Raw genomic sequence first — 25,532 nt, forward strand, 5'->3', positions numbered from 1 at the left:
TTACATAAGTAGGTAGATTTCTTTACAAAAGTAGGTGCATCAGCACACGACTAGCGTGTGCTGAAATGCTGTCATGCCATTGGCTGATATATGGGGAGCCAGACCCATTATTAGCCAATTGGACTATGACGTGTATTTGAGTGGCCAGGGCTGTGGCCTTGGTCCTAAAATAAAGTCAGAGTTGATTTTTCCTTAAACCTAAGACTCAGTCGTCCTATTGCGAGCTTCCTCAACACTAAAGTGTAAGCAAGTAACGGAGTAAATACCTGGCCCGTTACAGAAGCAGCCACTGGCCTTCCTCTTCCACGACTTGAACCACGAACCGAAAAGGACACCCAGTGCCACGAACAAACTGCTTCGGCCGCACACCTGTGCTCCGATCCTTCGTCCGCCACCCATGCGTACAAATATATGTGCGCTGGTACGTTGCCCACTGGGTCGGAACGTATGGTACGTCAAGACCTTCTCGTGCAGTGACAGGTTTAGCCAACCGCTTGTTCCGCAAGTCGCAGCTCACAGTCATGGAAACTCGGATGATCTGCCGCGTTGAAGATGCTTACTTCTTCAAATCGACCGCTTAGTCGGCCCAGCTTGAGTGAACGGCTTCCGGGGCACAAACAGGCACTGGACAATCTGAAACCTGGACGCTGCATGGACGTTCCGCATTGTCGGTGCCCGACTCGTCGGAGTTCTCAGAGTCTTCTGCAGAGTTCGTAGAAGCGGAAGGAGCAGCATCTGACGCCTCTTCGCTCGAGCTAGCCTGTTGAGGGCACGTAGTTAGCAAAACCGACGTACGTATGAGATCAGGTAGTTATGCAACGCACCTCTGGCTGACCTGTCGCGGTTTCTGGGGCCGGTGATGGCGGCGTCGGCAGTGAAGAGGGCGCGGGAGGCTCCAGTGGGGGAGTTTCAGACTTGCTATCCGACATATCGGAGCGGGGGAGGGCGGCAACGACGTGCACAACGACGACGGTACCGGAAGCTCCGGCTTTCGAAAGTGAAGTGAGTGGCTGTGGTAGCCCTCAAAATCGTTGAGAAGCATGGACATTTTACATGCATAATACATGTATTTTACACAACCCGTAATTTATAATTTTCAGGTCGGTAATTTTACAGCCTGGACAATACATGGATGGCCACCTGATACTCAGCGCATGGACGATAGCATTTACGTTAATTTTTTTGCACACTGCAAAGTTTATACTACAAAGGATGTACTACTGTGGAACAAAGTACTACAGCGAAAAACGATACTTTTCTGTGCTGCTGAAGCGTTATTACTACACCTTTTCCAGTCCAAGTTCACAAAGAGCAAAACCGGAACAAAACCAAATGCACCCAATCCCAATTCAAATGCATAAAGTGCAAACTCAAATGAATTAAAACAAGTTCCGTAAACATCCAAACCGCATACCCTCTCACATACGCTACGAGTTGCGTCGTCACACTGCAAGTGTGCTCGCTTAGCGGCCTACAGGCATGTCTTCGAGTGCTTTGACAGAGTGTGACGGTAGCACGACGCACACAGTTCCGCCGTCGCAACACGGGGGAAAACGGTCTCTGCAGCTTCAACAAGAAAACTCCGGCGGTGCGCTTTCATTGTCGTTCCAGGTGGAACAGCAATGATCTCCGCTCTGCGTCTCGTCATAAGCGTTACGTGAAATCGAAGCAAGCGAGCCCAAAGGAAAACGAAGAAGGCACTGCAACTGGTGGAATCGTAATGAACGGAGGGGGATTGGCGGAATTGAGGCGCTCAGTTTGGCGCGCGGTGGCGGGAATCTTTGCAAGCCTTACATCCTACCTTAATGAATAAAATGTGGTCATCATGTTTCTTAGGTTTGTGCATTTGAGTTTGCACTTTATGCATTTGAATTGGGATTGGGTGCATTTGGTTTTGTTCCTGATGAATTTAGTTTTGTTTTGGACTGGAAAAGGTGTACACTTCGTTTGACAGTTGACAGTGGTATTATACGCGCTCTGTGGGTATTAATAGTATAGACTTTTTTACCAGAGCGCACGGAAAAAAGAATGTTAATCTACTTTGATGTATGGTAGTAATTCTAGTGCCCTTTGGACTACTAACCTGCAAACTAACTACTAGCACACTCTAGTTTATATTTCTCTAGCTCACGTTGAGCTGGGCAGTGACCTCCAAATGGCCCCCTTGACGTGAAATGGGAACCCACAACACCAGGGAACCGCCACCCGTGCCAGGGAGACCAAGGAAGCCTGGACGCCAGCGATCCAGGTACAGTGTCTTGCCCCCTAGTGTTGTAACGTTTGACCTCCACCGGGCTGTTCCCCCGGCCTTGAGGTCAATTTCGTCGATCTTGTCGCCACCAGACATTATATTAATTGTGACGTCCTTCGTATCTTTGCTCTTGAAGTTTACAATGACCGCCCCGTCACCTTTCTTTTTCCAAGATAGAGTACTGTTCTTGAAGGCCTTGTGAAGCGCATTCATTCCCAGAGTGGCAGCTTCATTTCCGTCGTCGATTTCACCCATGAACTGGGTGGGACCGCAGATAGTCTGCAAGAACTCTGAAAAGATAGTGGACAAATCCGTCGGGTCCCAACCGAACGACGCAAGGAAGAGACTCATACGGAGCCATGTGTAGGCCTGGTACTTCGCGGCCATGGATGTACCGTTGTCACTCTTGCCAGACTTGGTGAGATCGTTGATCATCACTGTGTACGTCTTGCGAAGCGTTTCTCGAGTCTTGTACGCGGTAGCGACACTAGACTCGGAGATCATCTTGGGCATACAGTTGTTGGTTACCCGGGGGATCTCGTACGTAATGAGGTCCGATTCACTCATCTTCAGACGGAGTTCACCCTTGCTGATCTTTGGGTTCTTCTCTCTGTACTCGTTCACCGTCAACCAAACCTGGGTGGTTAGCGTCTTGAGGTCGTCACCACACGTCGAGTTCTGCTTCATAGCCGTTTCCAGACTTGAGATCTCACCTTTGGTGATTTGATCGGCCGCTTCCGTGAAGTTGGCTCTCTTCATAAAAGCTTTAAATCTCTCCCAACTTTCCATGATTTCGTCATCATAGTTGACCACCAGTAGAAGCACTAGCTGAGCAGTGGGCATCAGCTGGCGTGTTAGCTGGAGGTTTGGCGGAGTACTCCTTCCTGAGCACGCGTAGATCGTGCCTGGCAGGTCAGCGACGACCCAGTTCGTCTGGTACAGCAGCAGTAGAAGCTTTTCCTGCGACGTCTGCGGTTCGTTTACCAATTGGTTTCGCGTAAAACGAATGACAGCTCTTACGAAGGCCATGAGGTAATTGGCGCATACGACGGCCCAGCTCACGTGCTTTCCGTACTTGGCCAATTGGCCGAACATCCCAAAGGAGGCACTACTGAGGGCGCCCATTGCCACAGCGGAGATCTTGGCGGCGTTCTCGCGACCGCAGTCATTATTTTGTTGGATACACTGCATACCACATTCCACGGGGTAGTCCATGGGGCACTCCGTCCAACACGTACTCGTCAATTCATTGCGGTCATAGTTGGTCGGACACGTTTTCATAAAATGAGCCTCACGGTAGCAAGCCGAGTCGGCGGACTGCCTCCAAGGTCCTACCCAGTTGCGGTAAGTCGATTTAAAATCAGTTACGGCGGTTGAAGGAGTGGCGACCTCGTCCATCGAAGGCATGGCCACGTCTAAATTAGAAGACCCCGGGAGCGACAAAGCGGTAGACGCAGCATCATCGTCCGTATCCAGCGACGAGGCAGACGACGAAGATGTAGAAGTAGGCGGATCTGAAGCCGAACCTGCCAATGGACCGACATCAGGTAACGAGCCCGAGTCCGAGTCCGCTTTTGACCCCTTTCCGGAGTAAATCAAAGACTTAACGCGGTCCAGGTAATCGGAGCCCATCATGTTGTTGAGTGTTTCTGGAGACAGGGTCTCTGTATAGGTCGTGTCGGACGTCGCGGGCGATGGGCTCGAGTCGTCGTCATCGTTCCAAAAGGTCCAGTCGATGGCTTGCGTGTTGGTGGTGCTGGCAATGGCAGCCAAAATGATGAGTACCACTCTTGACCGAATCATCTTGAAGTGGTTCGCGGCGAAGAAGTTGGTCGCGAAAGCGTTTGAGGAAGTCAATCAACTTGAGTCTCAAGCGCGATGCGAGTCTGAGGCTGCGAAAAGCGGAATGGGGATACTAATCTTTCTGGTAAACCTAGCGCAAATATCGACTGGTGGTAGCACGATTTGCTGAGCGATATGAAACTGGTATACCGAACAGGTCTTCTTCTGATAGCCGGTCAACCTGCGGACTACAACGCCAAGAGCAGGATTTGAAACCCCAACTAAGGGGAGCAAGACTGGACAGGAGGTGTCTCTGCAACGTTGTAGCACGGGTATATACTTTTAATACATGTACTGTATATGAAACAACTGTATACAGTATACTGTAATAAAAAAAAGAATTTAAACAAGTATTAGAGGATTTATCTACAAATTCTTTCAACACCACTTTGCTCGGGAAAAACGTCCAACTTCAGTAAAATATGTTTAGCCAGGTAAACGGTGGGGTTTCGCTCACATATCATACAGTACTGTAAGAGAAATTTTGAGCTAAACTCAGATACATGTAGCTGAGCATATTATGTACGATGTAAATACATGTACAGTACCCTTCAAAGATGTCGTACGTTTTATACACGTAAATCTGACGCATCAAATGATGCGCTCCAAAGCCAAGGATGCATCGTTTAATCCTTTGAAAAGTTTGTACTTATACACGTATACCGGTACAAATATTGGAGTCAGCGTACCGATACCGGTACCGTTTCCTCGTATTTTGCTCTTTACTGTACTTAGAGAAAAAGAAGTACAAATTTTGTACTTTTATGATTTGCTCGCAAAGGCAGTCGCTGGCAGGAATTTTGCAATAAATGATTCTCTTATTATACCTGGAGAGTGCAATGCTCGGATCGCTGAAAAGCTCGGAGCCTGGCCCGCCTCCGCAAATAACCTTGCTGCGGCTACGGTACATCGTTTTGTTTCTATTTCACTCCCTCCATGAAAGAGTCCGTCTCAGTTAAGCGCAGCACTCACTCCCTTATTAAGTTAGTTAAAAACACTATTGTGCTTTGGAGCGATTTAGGCAAAACGAGATTAAAATTGTTGTATTTATAAGTGACAAGTGGTGGAATTTACGATAATGCGAGTTTATAAAAGCGTGATCGACAATGATTTACGGCAACGTACTTTTGAGAGACGTGTACAAATAAACAAGCCTTTTAACTTTCCTATTTGATTGTACAGCTTCGGGCGCAGTGGAACGAAATGCAGCAAATATCGCACAGACTTCACAAACGGTTTGTAAATATACCGGTATATCGGCAATCATCCTCTCTAAAAGATCCTCACGTTCCAGCACACTTCACCGACGTTTTCTACTTCAGAAGTTACTTCAGACGGGAGTAGCATTCATTTATAACCTCGTTCTTCTTGAACGCTGCGCAGTAAAAGGTTAGACTCGGACCCTCAAGTACGCACAGCTTTCACCAAGAAGAGGAGTATCTTCAAAATTCTGCTCTAATGACTTTTAGTGCAGCATTACGCGACTCACTCGCTTCCTCGGAACACTGGTCAATACAAAGATGTGGATAAATGGTCATTTAATATGGACAAAAAAAATGTAACAGTGCCACCGTGTATGTACCGTACTTAAGTAATGGGGAATCCCCATTGGGGATTGGTCTCTGAGCAGCGAGTGTCACACAGCTCACGTTGCACCATGAAACCACAAGCACCAAGATTTTAGCCAGTCGTCATAAGGTATGGCCCCAGCTCACCACATTTTTTTTGGAGATACCGGTAATGGAAAAGCCAGTCCGGTAACCGGGCGGAGCCACAACGATTGCGCATTTTCACTTTACAATTGACCACAAAATAATCGTGGTCGCCCAGATGCTGCACAATTGATCTCAGCTGAGATCTGTTTCGTCATGAAGTTCAGACCTTCATTATTCATCTCCTTACGTTGTCCGACACGGTGTCGTCGACGTCAGCAATACAGACGATCCGGACTGTTTTGATACCGGTACATGTATTCCCAATAAATAAAGCGGCTGAATTTCAGCCGCTTTATTTATTGGGAATATTGGGAACCTTGCTGTCACAGCAAGGTTGGTGTGGTGTGTTGGTACTACTGAGCGCATTGATCTAGCGTCACAGGCTGCAGGTTTATGAGACGCACGATCTGGACGAGGCTATCGGCAGATAACAAGTACAAATATCTTGATTTCGCTCTATCGACTTCAAACAACTACTGCACAGCCGTTTGCAGTTTTCCATCTCGATCGGCTTTGGCAGTGTCACAGTAAGATACTAGAGCAAATACTCGTCAGATTTAAGGCCTGCCATCACTACTGCTGCTTTAGAGCCTGACCGAAAGAGTTCTTTGGTGAATCCTCGGTTCACAGAGGGTAAAGTGTCAATACACGTACTTAAGCGGGAAATATTATAAAACATTATCTGTAGTTCCTAATATTTTTCAAATCTCAGAGTTAGTTTTAAAATATTACGTTAGCTTTTGAGAAACTAAGCTACTATTGATATTTAAAATCGAGAATAGTACTATTACTTTCAGAATGTCATATGATATTTGGCTACCAATAGCCCCAACGCAAGCTGGACCTGGCTCAATGATGGACTTTCGGCTTTGTGGCGGCAGATCTGTCGTCGCTGCTCATTCATTAGGATGTTTCGCGACGTGGCTGATGCCTTAGTGGGCGAAGGTGTACGTGGTATTGCAGTGTTGGCCGGAAAATTGACAAATAACATCGCAAGCCGGCAGAAATCAAGTCACTGCGGATAGCGAGCGGGAATTTGACAAGAGTGGTATAGATTCAATCTTGATTGACAACACTAGTAGTATCTCCGACAGTAGACATTCCGTGGTATCGAGCAGTAAGTAAACCAGTTTATAGAAACTGCAAGTGGCGACAGAAACAGTATATTATTAGTAACGCTGCTTAGAAATACACAAGAATATGCCTTGGGCGGGTAACTTTGACTTGTTTCAGTCGGAATCGGTGGGAATGCTGGAAGCCATCCGTCCCCGAATTGAGATTAAACCGCCAGTCGTTTTCATAGCGCCAGTTGCGCGAGTATATGCAGCTCCTTCAACGCCGGACGATCCGCCGACACCAACTCCGACACCAGAATTGCTGCTCTATCAGCCACCTCCGACATCAACACCATCACCATTCAAAATGCCAATGCTACGGCGGATTGCAAATGCACCTCGTAGGTCGAGATGCTTACATGCAGAAAGTAACTATCGCTTTTGCGTTGGTACCAGCTGAAGACAACGATAACTACGAATGGTTTTTGATATTTTGGAGAAAAAGGTAGTCGACATTATTCTCTCAGACAAAAGTAAAGCAAAGTTGTTCGTCTCGGCTTCACGCGGACTTGACGCCAAATACTGCACGGCTCAGAGTGCCCGAGAATTCCAACGTCAAGCAACAGACCAGAGTGCAAGTTTGGCAGGTGCAAGCGCTACCAGGCGACCCCAAACGGCAAGCGCTGACCCAATTTACTAGATGCAAGAGCGATAATTGCTTCATGACTGGTTTAGAAACGTTTGTAAGCTGCTGACACATGCGGCGTGTATTTTAAATTTTGTTATCGCAAGTAAGAGCGATCTACACTGATACTGGCGAATACTGCTGATTTAATTTCGTATCCGGTAATACTTTGTCATCATCCACTTCTACTAATCTTGTCATGTAAGATTGAATCTATATTACTTTTGTCAATTTCCCGGCAAGTACCTTGGGTATAGTGGTTCCACTATGCAATAATAACATGTGGCTTCCCGACGCTATCAATACAGAGAGCATCGTATTATTTAAGCTGAAACTCTACAACACAGTAGTAAAACTTGGTGCGAAATGTCTTTATTGGGAGGAGGCTCAAAATCAACAAATTTGGCATTTATCTCCGAAGTCGTTCCTGCAACACAAACGACATTGCAACACAAGACGCCATTGTTGTGCCTGGTAATTTATTTAAGCATTCCTTACTGCAATATCTCGCACGATCTTAAACAAAGTCATAAGTACGATTTCCCTTCACCCAATTTCACAAAACCAGAGAGACGAGAGCAGCCAATATTATCACCGAAAAAAGATCTGAGTAAGACGCCGCGCGCTAAGTCTACCGCATGAGCGAAGAAGTGGGCGATGCCGACGGCGACGAAGGAGAAGGCGTGGGTCAGCGCACTTGTGCAAAGCACAGAAGGTAAGTGTTGTGGCGGACGAGTAGTTGTAGCTGTTGCAATGCCGTCAGTATTTGAAAAGTGAGATGGCACCCGCCACCTCTCCGCAACATCCCTCGACTTTCCATTTGGTGGCCAATGCTGGCCTCTTTCCTGCTGTTAGTGCATCTACTGTCTTAGCAAATAAGAGCTGATTTACATTTCTTTTAGCCTATCATATTAGTTCAATTAATAGCATACAAAGTTATATATACTATGGCACAACACTCCCACTAAAGAGCTAGCATTGTCCATCAATCCTTCTTGAAATCTTTCTTGGATACTGCGACTTCAACCATGTTCTCAGATCTTTCATGTTTTATATCCGTGTCACAATCCCAAAATACGATTTTTGGAATACCGAACTTAACTTTTGTATTCACCACGATGTTTGGAAGAATGCCCAATTTTATGAAATGAACCCAAAATCAGATTTAATACTTTGCTTCATATTTAACCTGTTTCTGGGGGTGACAGCTGTCCAGCCCTCTCACTCTCAATTTTGCCTCCGTACTATGCAAGTACTGGTCCCGACGAAAACCTCCGTGGGCGCCCAGAAACCACTTGTACTCTCCCTGGCAACAGCGGTCTGGCCTAAGCCACTGAGGCCTTAGTGATCCCGGCCTTTTGGCATCCAACGGACCACCAACTGCTAATGGGGGGCACTGCAAGGGGAAAGTCTGATCATTCAGCAACTCGTGGGCGTCCAGTCTTTGATCATTTGTACTTTTTGTAGTGGCAATTTAGAGAGTCAAGCGTATGATTCCCTTTTAATAGAGTCAAAAAGTACTCTGGAGTTAGGGGCTGAAAGCCCGGACATGCCCAAATGCCAATATTAGGGCTAGGTATGCACTAAAACCAATGTTTTATTCTTAACGCTTGCCTTTATTCCTCACTTTGTCCTTAAAGCTGAACTTGTTTACTAACTTTCAAGTGGAGTTTGTAACTTTATTTTGATTTTTTCCACTTTAATCTTGTGTTATCTTCCCATACATGAATGTCCTTACTTGAATTCAACCACGAGGGGACCTTTAACTTATTTGGGGTACTCCGATTTACTGTCCTATATCCATAACCCCCATCATGTAACAAAGCTTTTCAAACTGTCCTTGACTTAACGGTTTTGTTAACGCATCGGCTATCACTTCGTTAGTGTTACAGTAAGAAGCACTAATACTATTTTCCTCATGCTTATCGCGGGCATATAAATGCCTAATATCAATGTGCTTAGGGCCGCTCTTAACAAGGATCATGGGGTTATGATTCAAAAGTGGTTTAGGTTAGTTTGTTGTGTGATCCCATATTGGTTCTTAACAAGCTCATGATCCCATTCAATTCTATATTAAGGCATCACTTTGTGAGGTGTTCGATTGCGCGGAGCTACACCATTTCTGGAGTATTCTAGAGCGTAATGGACTCAGCGACAGACACTAACACGGTTATGACTACAACCAAATGGACCGCAAAGCAAAAAACAGATAGTAAGCGCGCTGTGCTTCCTCCCACATCCGATGACTACAGCGAATGGACCGTTGACCAGCTAAAACTTGAATGCACAGCTCGTAAGCTGTCAGTTGCCAAGAACACCAAGAAAGAAGATCGTGTCTCAATCCTCAATGCTTACGACCAATCCAAAGGCGGTGTAGCACTGCTTTTGGAGAGGCAGAGACTTGGTAAAAAAACAAAATCGTCTTCAGAGACAACCGATGCTCGCAGAACCAAACATTGTTTATTTCGCTTGGTTAATGTGCTTTTTTCAGATGAATTCTTTGGCAAATTTGTTACATCTGGGAATCAGCTAACGAGAAAGGAGTTAGATAAAGGAAGGAGAAACTTTTGGGAGTCTGTTGCGGCAGCATTTAACACTTCAAACGAGATCTACGATCGGCTTGTATCTGACGATTCTCTTTTGATGGCATTTCTCCGGACCAAATTACGGTACATTCCGCCGCCAAGTTGAAATCGATGTGGAAAGATCTCCACGCCGCATTCTCCCAGGCTGAAGCTAATTCTAAAATATCCGGCGAGCTCGCAGAATTTTGGGTTTTTTGTCGTGGAGATAAAGCCGTCATGTACCTCAGCCTATGGTGTGATTTACGCGGATCTGGACGCGAATTTTGTTCCGCTTGTGTGTATGAGGAAAACGAAGATGATTCAACCAAAGAGGGGGAATCTAAAACCACTTCAAATAAAAGCAATAGAAAGCGACAAAAGACGGATGATTCGATGTCAAAGCTTACTGCTATTATAAAGACTCTGATTGATGTGGAGACGAGTAATAAAACTGAGAAAGCCGCTCTGATTCGGTTGCAGCGTGAACGCATGGAATTGACTGCGAAAACAGACAAGTTAGCTGCAATCGAATCGATATTGAGCCGTCACCGCCACAACCTCCAAGAAATCGATGCACTTATTCATCAGCAAAACATCAAAGGAATGCCAACATCCTCTCTCCGAAATGACAAGGAACAGATTAAACTCCGTATTAAACCTCTCCAGGACAAGGCAAGCAAGCTTGAAGGCCTGATTATAGACAGCTAACTAATATCAGGAGTATTCGAACAAACTACAGATAGTAGGGAAGAACAAGATATAAAATCAAAAGTACAAAAAAGCGTCTGAAAAAAAAAATGTATTATGGCCGAGCCATGTTGTAACTTTGAATGTGTTCTAAGACTACTTGTCGTAGGATATGACCATTTTTCACTTTGATACAAGAATTAGACGCATCGTCATTAACTGTGTGCTGATAACTGCAATCTTCCATGGCGTTAAACTCCTGCAGTATAATTTTGCTACTTCCAGCGCTCACCGTAGCTCCCAACCGATCGTCAATACAATAGTTATGCAACTTCATGCAGGTTTTGATCACAAGGCCTGTGTGGACATAGTCTACCACCAATGCTCTCTGAAATATTCGCCACTTGTTGACAAGCAGACCGAATGCCATTTTGATTCTTATTCTTAGTTGAGACAAATAGAAATTGTAAGCTGAATGCTCAGGACTTTTAATTTCGGGCTTCGTGAAAGGAACCAACATTGACGGAGCGAGAATATACGCATTGTCTCCAATTATGTAATAGCCAAAAGGAAGTTTCTCGAAATCAGTACAAATTCTCCATTTTTTTAGTGCGACACTGTCAGAAACTTTACCAGGAGAAATAAAGGAATAACCCGTGAATCTGCACGAGGCATCACACATCGCTTGAACGTTAATTCCGTATGCAAGATAGTGTCCAGAGAAAAAGGCGGAGACATCAGGGACTTCTTTTGCACTCGGCGCTCTGATTGTACATAACCAACCGTCGATACAGCCTACACAACCTGTGAGAATATTGTTTGAACTGATCTCTGCAAATGATGAAGCCACCGCCTCGATAGCTCGCGCGTCATATATTGGAGCAACGATCTGAAATTTTGGGTGATCACAAATTGCTTTCATGACGTCGACAACTATTGTGTAGAATGCGGGTGTACTAACACCAGCCAAAACGCGTATAGAGTGGTAAGACCCACCGGCAAGCCAGGAAATGGTCATTTGAAGCATGTTAACTACCTCAATCGCCTTTATACCAGTTCTGTTAGTTGATTTATAGGCAACCCGCTGCAAGTAGGGGGTTACTAGATGTAGTAGGCCATCGAAAGCACCAGCACTCATTCGGTAATAACGCTTGAACTGACCTTCGAGTAGTAAGCGTTCCCGGTGGGGAATCCACTCCAGTCGTTCCCTCGAAACAACCCTTTTTCGGCGAGATTTATGTGTTTGGGAGGTGATGATACTAGCCACGAGCAATACAATTATTTCAACCTTCATCTTGATTGTAGCAAGCTGTGCTCCGTGATCCGAGAATGGGTTGCCGGGATCACCGACTCACAGTCTAGTCACCATATGTATTTTTGGTATCCAATCAGAACGCAGAATTTCGGATCATGCCCCAATCATGATCCCGTTAAGAACGGCCCTTAGTCGATGAATGACTGCACGGATCTCAAACTTCTTGAGCCCGAAGGATTTCCAGCGCACTAATTTACCGAAACCCTTGTACTGCTAGCTTGTACCTCAGGGGAAGGGTTACCATACTGCAGCTAGTATGTTTTAGTATCCTGTATTTCGAAAGCCTCACAAATTCCCAACCCCTTAGATGGTGAAAAAATGATAGCCTGTACAATACAAGATCGATCTCCTCAGATATACAGGGTACTGTGGTAAAGCGTACTTAGACGTTCAAAACCATGCGAAGTCGGTGCGAAAGCTGGGCGCAGCCGGAGACAGATTATTTCAAAAAAATACTTCAACAGCAGCTGCCGAACCGAACAGAATGCATTATACTCGAACCAAGGTATGTAGACAAAATCTAGTTGCTGCTCAAACAGTCGTTTCTACCCGGTGACGCTTGTCCGGCTCGTCATATGCAGTCGTGTCATCACTTGCCGATCTTGCTTCAGTGATGGAAGCAGCTCCAGGTGTGCGCGCCTGTATTCTCTTCTTCGCTATCGACGGAGGCAGGTTGGTTCCATTCCTCCACTTTGTGTGCCATATATCGAAGCTTGAAAGCTCTTTACCATCGACTTTGTGCGTGATCTTGTTGCAGAGATACACACGCGACGTTATAGCCGTCTTTGAGGACGTGGGGGTCGGCAGGACTTACAATAGTAGGACGTCTCACCGCCTTTAGCTCCATTCGCTCTCTTCATCTTAGAACATACCTTACATATACGTTGACGACGCATCCGCCCTTGGCCATTGTTGCCATCCCTAAGCTCATCAACCTGAAGGAGCTCGTGTAGGTGCTGTGCAGGAGGTCCCCGCTTTCTCGGCTTGGTTGGTGTCTGCTGTGTGCAGCGGATTCATCCCAATCCTCTTCATGTAGGCCAAGCGTAGCTGTTTAAGAAACTTGATGTGTGATACTTTTCTTTTGCCTTCTGCTACTCGACGCTGGTTATAGACTATCAAGGCGTTCACGGTTGCCAAACCGATGAACCTAAATAAAATACCCTTACTTTTTGTAATTCAGAGAAAGCTGGAGTGAATATCTATGTAGCATGGAACATACAGGTTAAAAAATTGGATATCCGATACATACAAACACAGCAACTTGCCTTTGAAGACGGAGTTGATCATGGACATCAACTCCGCCCATGAACGTCTGGTAATCCTTCAGGATTCTTGGGCGCTACCTTGGCTTGCTCACCCGACTTCTCTCTCCTTACCGCGCGGTCTTGTTGAATGCTACCTCCAGCACTTCGCATATGCACGGTACGGTTTTCATACCAACAGACAGCCTTCATGCATGGAACGACCGTCAATTCAGTCATAGTGTATAATCCCCAGGGCATCGCTTCTTTTTCTTCACCAATATCGCTTTGCAGAAGCCCTTGCGGCTCGTCACGATGGTCCCGATGCTGTAGAAGCCTAGGGCCAGAAGCTGCATTGCAAGTGAGGGTGACGTATAAATGCGATCGGTAACGACTAAACGCTTTTCGTCCGCCCATCCCTTCCAAGCACCTCGATTAGATTGGTAATAACCGCAGCCGGACCGGACTTCGTGTCCGTTGAAGCAGCATTTACTCCAGCCTGCCTTTTACCGCAATATACTTCAAACCTGTAGGATACAAGACGCCGCGGTTAGTAGCCTTTAGATACAGGATAAGATAACTTAGAGCCAAACACAAATACGGGTGTGCCTACCGGCATGCCCAATACTCGCCGAATACAGTACGCCGTCGAAGAGCAGCACAGCATGAATAGCTTGGTGTCCCACTTGTGGGGCTTGTCCTTCATGTAGACCCTCATGCGGTTGAATGACGACCTTGACGGAAGCTTCGCCTCATCGAATACCATTACTGGCGGATAATTGTAACCAATTTTGAAGCGCCCTTGAAGAGAATCGAACACAGGCCGAAGTTTCCATGCGCGGGCACTCGTAGCGCGAGGGTCAGAGTTGCTACTAAAATGTAGGTTTCTGGAGATGTACATAAATCGTTCTCTTGCCATGTAAATCCCGAAGTGACCACATGGAATACCTTCTTCATCAGTAGACTCCCAGTGACGTTGCAGCTTCGCCTTGTTCGGCGATATCGTTCTGGCAACCAATAGACCGATAAAAACGCACAACTCCCGAGCTGTAATATCTGGTGCATTCAGAAGACTGGCCTTGATTTTCGCTCGACTACTTTTCTTATAGTCAGGCTGCTTTCTTTCACGCGCCTCTTGCTTATTGTATTGTCCCATAACTCTCTCATCCAATTGCTCCAAGAAGTATTCGTTTGACGCAGCAGTAATAACCTCCCACAACGGCGGCTGAGCGAAATAAAAGAAGATGTACATCGCCGTAAAAGCCGCTTCAAGCGCTCGAGTCGTTGGGCCATAGCCTCCACCGTAAAATCCCGGGAATTTATTTGCCATAGCGCCACTATCTCGGGCTTCATATGGTTCATCCACGTATGGGTACGGACTTTATGACACAGGTTCCGTCCAGCCGCTAGTGCCCATATCCTTCAGGATGTCAGCGTTTATACTACCTCCAGCAATACCGGCAATACCACCAGCAGATTCTAGCAACATCTCGTCGAATAAGACATCGTCAGCTTTCTCGTCACTATCACGTTCTTCAAGAGCAATGTCCTCGTACGCATTGGCTTCTGCCTCCGAACTTTCACCATCAGACGCGCCGTCTTCGTTCTCAGCGTCAGACTCCAATGCAGTAAACTCATCTAGATTCTCTTCAGTTTGTAGAATGTTCACATCTGGAATATATAGATACAAGATACAAGTTACAATTAATATCATGTATCATTATCCTGTATATACAAAGTGGCCAACCTGATAGTACAGCAGCTATTCCCGAAGACCGGCCTGGGGCGACTTCAGCTCTTGTATGCAGCTCTTCACGATCACTCTTCTTCTCTTCTGTACCAAGTGCGTAGTCTTCCGCATCTCCTCTCTTCTCTTCACCAGCAAAATCATATCTCAAGTTGCGGCGCGGTGATGGAGAGTATTCCGAGCCCGACGAGTCAGCAAGTGGTCTTCCCGCTGGTTGAGTCACGTGAGGACTCTCTTACCGGGGTGTAAGCGGTACTGATTAGCCTTCACTTGCTGCGCTGTCGCTGCCTAGTCGCAAATACAATAAAATGCAAGATACAGGCTAGTAAAGTCGACCATCTTGTAAGATACAGGACATACCAATTGAGGGAGCGTCTGCAACGTTCCGCGGTGGTGCGTCGCCTACAGGCACGTCTACTTCTTCACCGGCAGCTGACGATACATTGGGAGAGGATTGTTGCTCAAAAGAAGCTTCGGTACCAGACACCACTGCTAGATACAGTACATCAGCAAGATACAAGCTGCACCGGTGACTCAAAGTGGATAATACAGGATAAAAGCGCAGTTACCATCTCAGCCGCTGCTTTGGGCCGTGTCTTGGATCGGTGGGATCTGGATATATTGACAAGTGTTAGGTTACAAAACCGTTCGGTCAATAGTATGAGCTCACCCAAGTCCAAGCGATCCAGATAGCGCATCACTTCTTCCTCGCCGACGAAATAGTCACTCCCTCGCATGTCCCTCTTCGTCTATCCTGGCTTGAGATAAGTATAGTCGCTTGAGAGACCTGTTGGCGGACTCGATCTCCATCCTTCTTTTGTCAGCTCTGCCCAACGCTGCCTGGAACCCGACATATTTGCTCCACGCGGCGCTTTCTAGAATGAACGAAATGAGTGGCGGTCAGAGTTCAGCCGTAACATTTTATTATTGTAATCCACACCTATTCCTGCCTCTACATTCGTATATTTCATGCGGTTTTGTATGGCATGGGCCTGTGGGAGGGTTCGATTTGCTTATCTTTAAACTCAATCCCTATTTGACCTAAATTCTGTATGCAAACTTACAAATTTACGTTTATTTTCTTATCCTGTATTATACAGGATAAGCATTTTGCAATCCCGGAGAATACAGGCCGTCGGGCTCAAAGGGTTAATAATACTTATTGCTGCAGTATTATCACACCAAGAATGTGGTGGTAGTACTTGATCGTAACCTAACTCCTGTAATAGTAGTCGTAACCACCTAGCTTCTCTTACACCTTCACTAGCGGCTACAAGCTCTGATTCTGCTGTGTTAAGACAAATACAATCTTGCTTAAACATTTTCCACGTGATGCAAGCACCAGCTAGTAATGATACATATCCTGTAATAGACTTTCTTCCTTCATTAGCATTCGCGAAGCTCGCGTCTGTGTATAGCTCTACCTTTATAGTACTATTTCCATTGTACTCTAGGCCATACTGCGACGTTCCTTTCAAGTACTTTAGTACTCGCTGGGCCGCCTTCCAGTGGGTCGTATTATAGCAAGATATTTACTGAGCTTCCTAAGAGCGTTAGCAATATCAGGCCTAGTGCCTCGTACTAAAGGCATTAATCACCCGACTAGACATCTATAGTCAAGCGGTTGAGCTGCTGTCGGCTCTGGTGTTAGAGCCATTTCCTTTGCTAGTACTACGCTTTTAGCTTTTATTGTCGGGGCAGTAGTACAGTCACGCATCTGATACTTATGCAAAAGATCATTGATATATTTCTTTTGAGACAAACGTAATGTTTTCTTTTCCAGACCCCTTTTAATCTCCATTTTCAGCAAAAAGTACAACTCGCCTAAATCTTTCATTGTAAACTTTGCTGGCAGTTTAACCTTAAGGTCATTAATAGAGCTCAGATTTGAGCCTGCAATTGTTAGGTTTCAATATACACACACACAATAAGTACGTGTTGGACCCCTTTATCTTCCCACCGTTTTAGATACAAGCAACGTTCTTTCTTGCATCTTACAAACCTAAAGCTTTAAGGAATACATTGATAACTCCATACCAAACTCTAGGGGCCTGTTTTAAGCTGTACAAACTTTTGAACAGCTTACATACAATACTTCGGTTGCCTTCACGGAATCTTAGCGGTTGCCTCGTGTATATGCTCTCACTTAAAACACCGTTTAGAAATGCAGTAGATACATCCATTTGACGCAAATACAGTCCTACAATTGTAGCCAATGCGAGCAAAAGCCGCAGAGATTCATATCGAGCTACAAGAGCAAATACCTCTTTATAATCAATACCATGCATTTGGGTATTCCCTTGAACTACAAGCCGAGCTTTAAAGCGGTCTACAGACCCATCAGCAATGTATTTAATATCAAAGAGCCAATGGCAGCCAAGTGCCCTTCGTCCTTTTGGAAGAGGTACTACCTCCCATGTATTATTACATAAAACTGCATCATACTCAGCTTTAATAGCACTCCCACGGCTTAGCATGTGGGCTAGATCGAGCCTCTTTTATCGATTTCGGGATTTGTATTTTAGGCATGTTATCGTTACAGCATGTAGCTGTGTGACATAATCTCTGAGCCGAACGTTCGGTATATTTTGACGTTTTGACCTACGTATGTCACTTTGTGACCTTTCTTGTACTCCCACTGTTTGGGATCTCGGTGGTCGTGAACTTCAGGACTCAACAGTCGTTGCCTCTACAACTTCAATATCACTTCTAGATCGCTTTCCTAAATTGTTAATAATACTTTCTTCTTGTGTATTATTACTACTATACTCAGTAGAAAATGATCGCTTAATCGGAGCGTCTGTACCAGTAGGAGAGAACCTAACATCTCAAGCTACTAAGTATTTGTTAGCCTACATCTAACATCCTGTATCCCTTATATTTAGGAGAAAGTCCTCTAAGTTTGCACTCTATGGCTCTTTCACTTAGCTTTGGGTCCTTTCGTTTAGATTTGGGAACATGTGCATAACACGTAGAGCCCCATATTCTTAATGCTAAACCATTTGGTTTCTTACGGTGCAGTAGCTCATAAGGGGTCTTCATCCCAAGTTTAGCCATATGAAGACGGTCAGTGATGTCCACAACGTATAATAAGGCCTCCGGCCACCACTTAGCGGCGATATTGGCACCCCTTAACGCACAGCGGACCCCGGCCGTCATGGTCTGGTGAGACCTCTCTGCACTACCGTTTCTTCTTGAGATTCTACATTTGGAACTCTAAAATACCAATCCGAGTTTAAAACACAGTTAGATACCTCATCATTTATAAATTATGAGCCTCCGTCAGTCCTAATTAGTCGTATTTGATATGACGGAAATTGGACTGACAATTGTTTCAACGTGGTTTTTATTTTACCCGGTACTCATTTTAGAGACTTGACTACAAAATACCACTTATAGGCAGTTGCATCATCGACACCAGCAAATGCATAGTGATAGCCAAACGACCCATACATATAGACAGTTTACTCTTATCCTCCATATGCAACGTACGCAGAGGCTCAGTAGTCTTGTTTCCGATCATATTTCTATATGACATTCTGCGGTCCTTCATGTGGGCACGTGTATTAGAAAAGAAGGGTACTTTATTGAGTTCAGAGTACGGGGTATTAGGCAAACCCTCAATTTTCTGGCTACTCATACTCCTAATTAGTCTCTCTTTACCGACATGGCCTAATCGCAAGTGCCATTCTTTGAGGGTATCAACCAATGTTCCACTTTGAGCACTAAATACACTCGTCTTCGATGGCTTTACACTCGGCAAGTAGTAAACCTCACCTTTTGCTACTGCTGCGAAGAGAAGTTTACTATCTTTTCCTAAAAAGAACAAAAACTTTCCCGACTTTGCTTGGATGTGACTGTAACCTTGTTTAGCCAGATAGAATGCACTCAACAAATTGCTATCGCACTTTTAATCAACTGATATATCAGTTAATGTTACAGAACTCAACCTCCTATTAGGGTTCAAAACATGTAGTTTTATTGATCCCGTGAGTGTACTGTGAGAGCTGGACCCATTACCGTAGGTGAATGTGTGGCTCTGGCCAGGTTGGAGGCCCCCTCTAAACCAGTCTCTATCTGGTGTTATAGCACGACCTGCACCAGTATCAACCACCCACATATCATTCGTTAGAGTAAGCCTTTCTAACGCACTTATATAAGAGGCGTAACGTTTACTTACCTCTGCTTCAATGCCATCCATAGTTTGAGGAAACTGGGGCGGTGTCTTTGCTGACTTGCCGCAATCCTCAAAACCCTCATGGTGCGCAGGGTCCAAGCTCTCAATGTCGTCCATGTCCCCATCTTCAGCACATTTCTCCAAAACGGTATTCTCACCCACTTTTAGGGGCTCCATACCTTCACTCATGATTGCCTTAATAGTGTCAACCGCAGTTGTCTTTGCCCTTTTAGCCTTCTTCGCGTGTTGACGTCAGTCCTAAATAGGGGTCCACCTTTTCGATTTGGGTCTCTGTCGGCCAACTTGGTAGGACATTCCGGCTTGAAGTGGCCAGTTTGGAAGCAGAAGAAACAACTTCTCTCACCCTCGTTTCCACTGGGTTTTCGCTTTGCACCTTGCTTGACCCGCACATCGTTGACAGTAACTGACTAACACTTATCCATAATTCTCACCTCTTTCTTCATTTTGTCCCCAAAAAATCCGGCGCACCGAACTTTCTATCTGATACACGGTACAATCCTCCTTTTTATTTGCAATTGAGAATGCCCAAAACGCACTGGGCAGCTGAGACAGCACTTCAACGCAAAGCCGCGGCTCTGTCACTATGTCCTGCCCAAAATCTTGCGAGACTTCCTATTTATCGCATTTTTTGCTTTCTTGATTTGCGCGAACAAAGTTCTTAAGTCGCGCCAAGGAGTGCGTGCCAATTTAGACCAGGCTCTCGTTAACTCAATGAGGCCGGCTGCGTCTCCTTTGCAAAAATCGTTTTTCGAGGAGTCGAATAACCTGACATGGATCCATTGAGGAAATCACATCCGGTAGGGTTGACAAAATGTAGTTGGGAAGAACCTGGTTCAACAGATTCTGAAGATCTCCCCTTGCCCGTGTCCAATGCATCACCTCCCACTGCATTGCGAACGCCTCTCCTGTGGCGGTTTCGGTGGTCGGCGACGCCGGCTTTTCGGGGTTGCTTCTGAGGAAGTCAGCCATCAGCATCTTCGCTTCGGGGTGCCGCTTCGCAAGCGGCTTCGTTTGATACACGTGGTCCAATTGGTTGACGTGCGTAAATAGCTTGTCATTCCACATTGCGTAGGACTTGCCGTTAAACTTCTCGAGACCGCCACCAGACCTCGCATCGGTAGTCATAGTACTTGAAATGTTGTGTCGGACGAGTAGTTGTAGCTGTTGCAATGCCGTCAAAATTTTGGAAATTGATATGGCACACACCACCTCTCCGTAGCATCCCTCGGCTATCCCTTTTGGTGGCCAATGGTGGCCTCTTTCCGTTGGCTGGCTATTCATGCATCTACTGTCTTAGCCAATAAGAGCTGATTTACATTTTTTAGCTTATCATATAACTTCAATTGGTAGCATACAAAGTAATATATACTATGGCACAGTAGTAAGAGCATACGGGGATTTATACACGCTGTTAACTCCAGTTAACTGTTGTTCTTTCTAATATATTGTACGTAGAGAGCCGTACCTCCCTGCGAGCCCACAAACACGTCGACTACGTTTTTTTCGCTCAGGGTATTGCGCAGGACGACGGCGTGGACCTGGACTACGTGCCTGAGCATAATTACGGCGGCGCGGAAGACGACGACGCTGACCCGGATGACGCCGTTGACGTGGACACTGGTTGGACGATGCTGCTGTGACAAATGCGGTCAAGGTTGACGACTCTGCTACTGTGTACACCAACGTGGATGCTGCGAAGGATGGTGCTGCTACTATGGTCAGCCACACTGCGGGAATGAATGGGGACAACGAGAAGGATGGCGAGAAGGATGTGGCCACGCTACGTGATGACAACGAGACCGCCAGTTCGGGTAAGGATCCGAATAGTTATGATTTTACGAGTTTTGCTGACAGTGTTGTTCCTTATGTTGCTGCTTGTGCTGCGTCCTATTGCAGCAGGTCATGCAGCCGGTGCTGCGAACGGTGTCGAGAAGGATGACGTCGCGGCGATGCGACCGCCAGTTCAAGCAAGACATTGAATATTTTGGTTGTTGCAGCTGCTAGTGCTGCTATCTTGTGTTGCTGCGTGAGTTGTTGCGTCCTATTGCAGCTTCACCGAAGAGGAAAATGACCGGGGTGTCAGTTGAAAGCACCGATACAGAACCCAACCGACCATCCAAGGTGACACGTACTGCTAACAGCGGGCCATCACCTGCTTCAACGGTAGCGCCGCGACAGTTCAATTGTAAGCCGGTGCGTCGAAGTAAAACATAGAAGGCTTGCAAAAGATAAAGACGGTGCATGCACATGTTCGAACCTATGTGGAGAAGTTGCCCAAGCGATTATACGATGATTGGGATGACCTCGACGAGACGTTGCAATGATACGTGCTTAAGAACTTCTTGTGCTTCTTGGTGCGGAGCTCTGAGACCAAAAAGGGGTACACTAGGTACTTTAGTCTGTGTGCCTTAGATCTTGCCTTGCTCGTGTTAAATCGTAATATTGCTGCTTTAGTCGTGCAGGATCAACACAAACACAGATTCAAACGGATGTGGTGTACGCATGGGTCTGCTCAAGCTTGAAGGTCATCGGAATCACGACTCTCGCTATACGAGTTATAAAGATGGATTTCTCGTGCGCTCCGATAAGGTTGTCTTGGACGGATAATTAAAATGGCGTGTTTGCGTTGTGCCCGGATCAGAGGTAACCGAACGCATCTTGTGTGATTTAAATGAGGCTATTAACCTTTTATAATATGTCAGATCTCAGTGCACAGCCACAATACGAACAAGGTCATTTTCGATTGCTATAGAGGATCGAAATCGATGGCCCTTTCGCCACAGGTCCGTCGTAAATTGGAGCCTTTGACCCAGGTGAAAATCAGCACCACTGACATCAATCGATTCCTGTCGGATAAACTGGGTGGGTGTTACTGGTGAACTTTGATAGTTGTGCACACAGCCCCTTTTTGTTTTCAAATATATGTCATACTTGAGCTAACAATTCAACCGTATACTTCAACTTTTCCTCTAAATACAGGTATGAAATTAACACCAGAACAGACAAGAAACATTGTTTGTCAAGGTTTAGGCTCAACAACGCTGGAGCGTAGCAAGACAATCTTTGATGCGTTTGTTGACGCATATATTCGCAGCGACGTGCTGTTAGTACAAGATCATATGGACATCACCTGCATTATTGCGATGCATACGTCGATTCAAAAGACGTGTTTCTCGCAATGGGGTGCTACACTGGTGATGGACTGGACCCATGGAACAACCAACCTGGGTTATTACTTAGGTAACTAGCGCTCGGGGTGCCCGCTCCGCGGACGCTAGGGCATGGTGGGCTGGTGTAGAGAGGGTTGACCACCTCTGCTGCGCTGCGGTGGGCTTAGCGTTTCTACGTAGAGCAAAGCAAGATATAGTATATGTTTACTGTGATCTACTTATGTTACGCTCCAAAACGGCACCGCACAATATCCTTTGTGTTCACATGTTATGGTAGACATGACCAGGGTTTAAAGTGATCTGCAAGATGGGCACCATCTTACCCGGGCAGGTTTTGTCTATAATCTCATTTAAGCGCATAGCTTCCAATATGACGCAAATCGGAGGCGTGGTGGTTTACAACGTAATATATGATGTGCAGAAGACGGGTCAGGATCCCAAATTGGCATAGATCGGTGAGGAATCCCAGTGTAGCCGAAGTAAATACGCCTACTCAAACATATTACCATCTGCACCTCGTCGCCGTGAGGTAGTCGACACCATATCATTGATTGTGACGGTCTTTTAGAACAAGGTTTAGTCAGCTTCTCGCGCGAAGTATCTTTTAGGACAGGTAGTATTCGCCGATGGTCGCCACAAACACCAGTATTATGCCCTGAAATTGTTCCGCTTATCTCTTTATGATATTACTGAAGGATATTTCCTCTATCTTCCGCATGCATTGATCATCATTGTATAGACGACGTACTTACTGACTTATGTGCATAGCTACTGACCGACAGAGTGGCGTAGATGCTTTCTGAGAGGCATTTACTGGTTCCCATATGTATGACGAACATACGAAGACGCATGCCTGTAGGCAAATTATCAGATCGGAGATATTTTAGCCTTGAATCGAAGCGTACCTCATGTACATTATATAAAGTACTTACGCTGCCTACTTATCCGTTCGGCGTGCTATTCGATGTGACTGTGCATATATCGCGAGGTCGTTTATGAGTGTATATGTCATGCGCGCTTGATAGCCAAAACCTATGCATAGGGTCACTGTCGCTTTCCCGGTACATTTGCGTCGTCGTGCTGGCTTACTGTGCTTACGCTTTTGATGTATCAGTCTATATGACCAGGCGCGTCACTAACTGGGCACAGGTCAAACTGCAGAGATACAGGCTAGCTGACTGTGTGTCTGTTGGATGATATATATGCGCGCGGTGGGTACACCTTATAGCCACCCGCGACTGAACCGAGCTCTTATCTCGACCATTATGAACAGGGCACTAAAGTATAGTACTGCGTACAGACACATCGACTTGCCACACCCATCTGTATGGTTTGCACTACCACACACATGCTCGTGTCTATGTAGACATCAACTTATTCGTCGCGCGTAGTGCTCACTCGATACAGTAGTTTCAATTTGTGAGCGCGAATTAGTGGAATATACGCCGAAAGCGATGATGGTACAGATGTCATGGTTTGCTTGTGTCCGAGTGAGCGAGTGTACTTGCCATCCACGCAGACGCATATGCAAACAGGAACCGCCAGTTTTCAGCAGCACACAGTGCATACCTCGTGCTAGTTATTATATGAAACGCGCTACGCTCTATAGGTACGTCAACACGCTTGGTAGCGCCACAGTTAGTTTACCGTATGTGCGGCGCTAAGCCTCGCGCTACCCGCCAGTATACAACATACAAAGATAAGCGGGGTAAAAGAGTAAATTTGTCATTTACTTGCTCTTCTGCTTCTTCTTTTGCTCGATGTACTTGGCGTTGCAAGCAGTAAGCTTGCTGCGTCTCTTTTACTTCTTGGGGTACCAGTCAGGACCCATCGCCTTCTTGACGTTTGCCAGGCTTTCCTGCGCACTTCGGCTGAATCAGGTGGTGAAGGCCTTTCCTCCCAGAGCTTAACCGCTTTTGGTCCGTTCTCACAGGCAATACAGCGCCGCACAATGTCTCGTCCGCTAATAGTACGGAACGTGTAGGCGTACTGCAGCTATCACAGCCGACACAGCGCGCCCGGGAATCCGTCGTAGACCGCTGCGGGTTCAGCAGAAGCGGGTCAATCTTCGCCTCGCATTGCTTGCACATTGGCCCACCATTTTGCAAACTGTGAGTAAGCTAGCAAACCAATTACTTGCGTTCAAATATTAGCCAATAGCACGGTAATGTAAGGCTGGTATTTATTATTGAGAAAAATATTAAAATGTTCTATAATATTCATATTTTGCTTTGCTATAATAATAATATTTTCAGATTTCCAAACAAATACATACTTTACATGCAATGAAAGTGACTAGAAAGTTATGTGCCGTGCGCGCATGCATTCGTCGAGTGCGGTGCACGGGAGCAGATAGCGCAATGACCGTGCAGACGCGCGCCTTCAGTGCACCGTGACAGTGGTGAGTGCCAGGTGAAGTAAAACAAATATTCGCAAAGTTTACAAAAAGCGCTCGTTAGTGTGCCCGATTTGATGTACATAGGACAGGTTTTGCCTAGCTAAATGTAAATACGCAATCGTCAGCACAGCTCGCCTTGGTGCTTACATCCAATCGGTGTGTGTCATGCGCGGCGGAAATGTTTATCATACGTCCAATTGCGAGGGCGAGAGACGGTCTGGTTGTGCGACAAATCCAGTCAGTGTCGCAGGTCGGCAAATATTGTCCAATCAGGGCGCGAGCTATTTGTGTGGCGTTTTTGGCTATAATTGTAATTTTTGCATAGTTTGGTCAAGTCAGAAAGGTAGGCGCGGTCGGTAGGATGGGACACAAATGCATTAGAAAAAGCGATTGTAGCCATGCGAACAGGCAGGAAAAAGCAGCAAGAAAGAAGAACGACGGACCGATTGACAGACGAACGGACAGACTGCAAGGTTAGGGGGCGGTAAATTTCAAGCTGTGACATTCATACTAATGTATATATATATATATTGCAACGTGCTTGTGTGTGATGCACATGCAGCCTGATTGTTACTTCCGCTGCTAGCCGAGGAATTCCAGTCATCGATTTATTGGCACTTGATCAAAAGGCTATCACGATGGGCCACGTTCTGTAGATTTTCAA

At 45.9% G+C, this 25,532-nt stretch overlaps 1 protein-coding gene across 1 annotated transcript; it reads right to left on the bottom strand.

The window, feature by feature from the left end:
* Positions 1 to 2,122: 2,122 nt before the first annotated feature.
* On the bottom strand, positions 2,123 to 3,280 carry PITG_08345 (uncharacterized protein; the record flags this gene model as incomplete). Its single annotated transcript, XM_002903694.1, has 3 exons — positions 2,123 to 2,541; positions 2,605 to 3,075; positions 3,130 to 3,280. 3 exons carry the CDS (start codon positions 3,278 to 3,280, stop codon positions 2,123 to 2,125), a joined length of 1,041 nt encoding a protein of 346 aa, XP_002903740.1.
* Between the last annotated feature and the right edge of the window lie 22,252 nt (positions 3,281 to 25,532).

Source organism: Phytophthora infestans, genomic scaffold (genome assembly GCF_000142945.1).
Source record: "Phytophthora infestans T30-4 supercont1.13 genomic scaffold, whole genome shotgun sequence".
Lineage (NCBI taxonomy): Eukaryota > Oomycota > Peronosporomycetes > Peronosporales > Peronosporaceae > Phytophthora > Phytophthora infestans.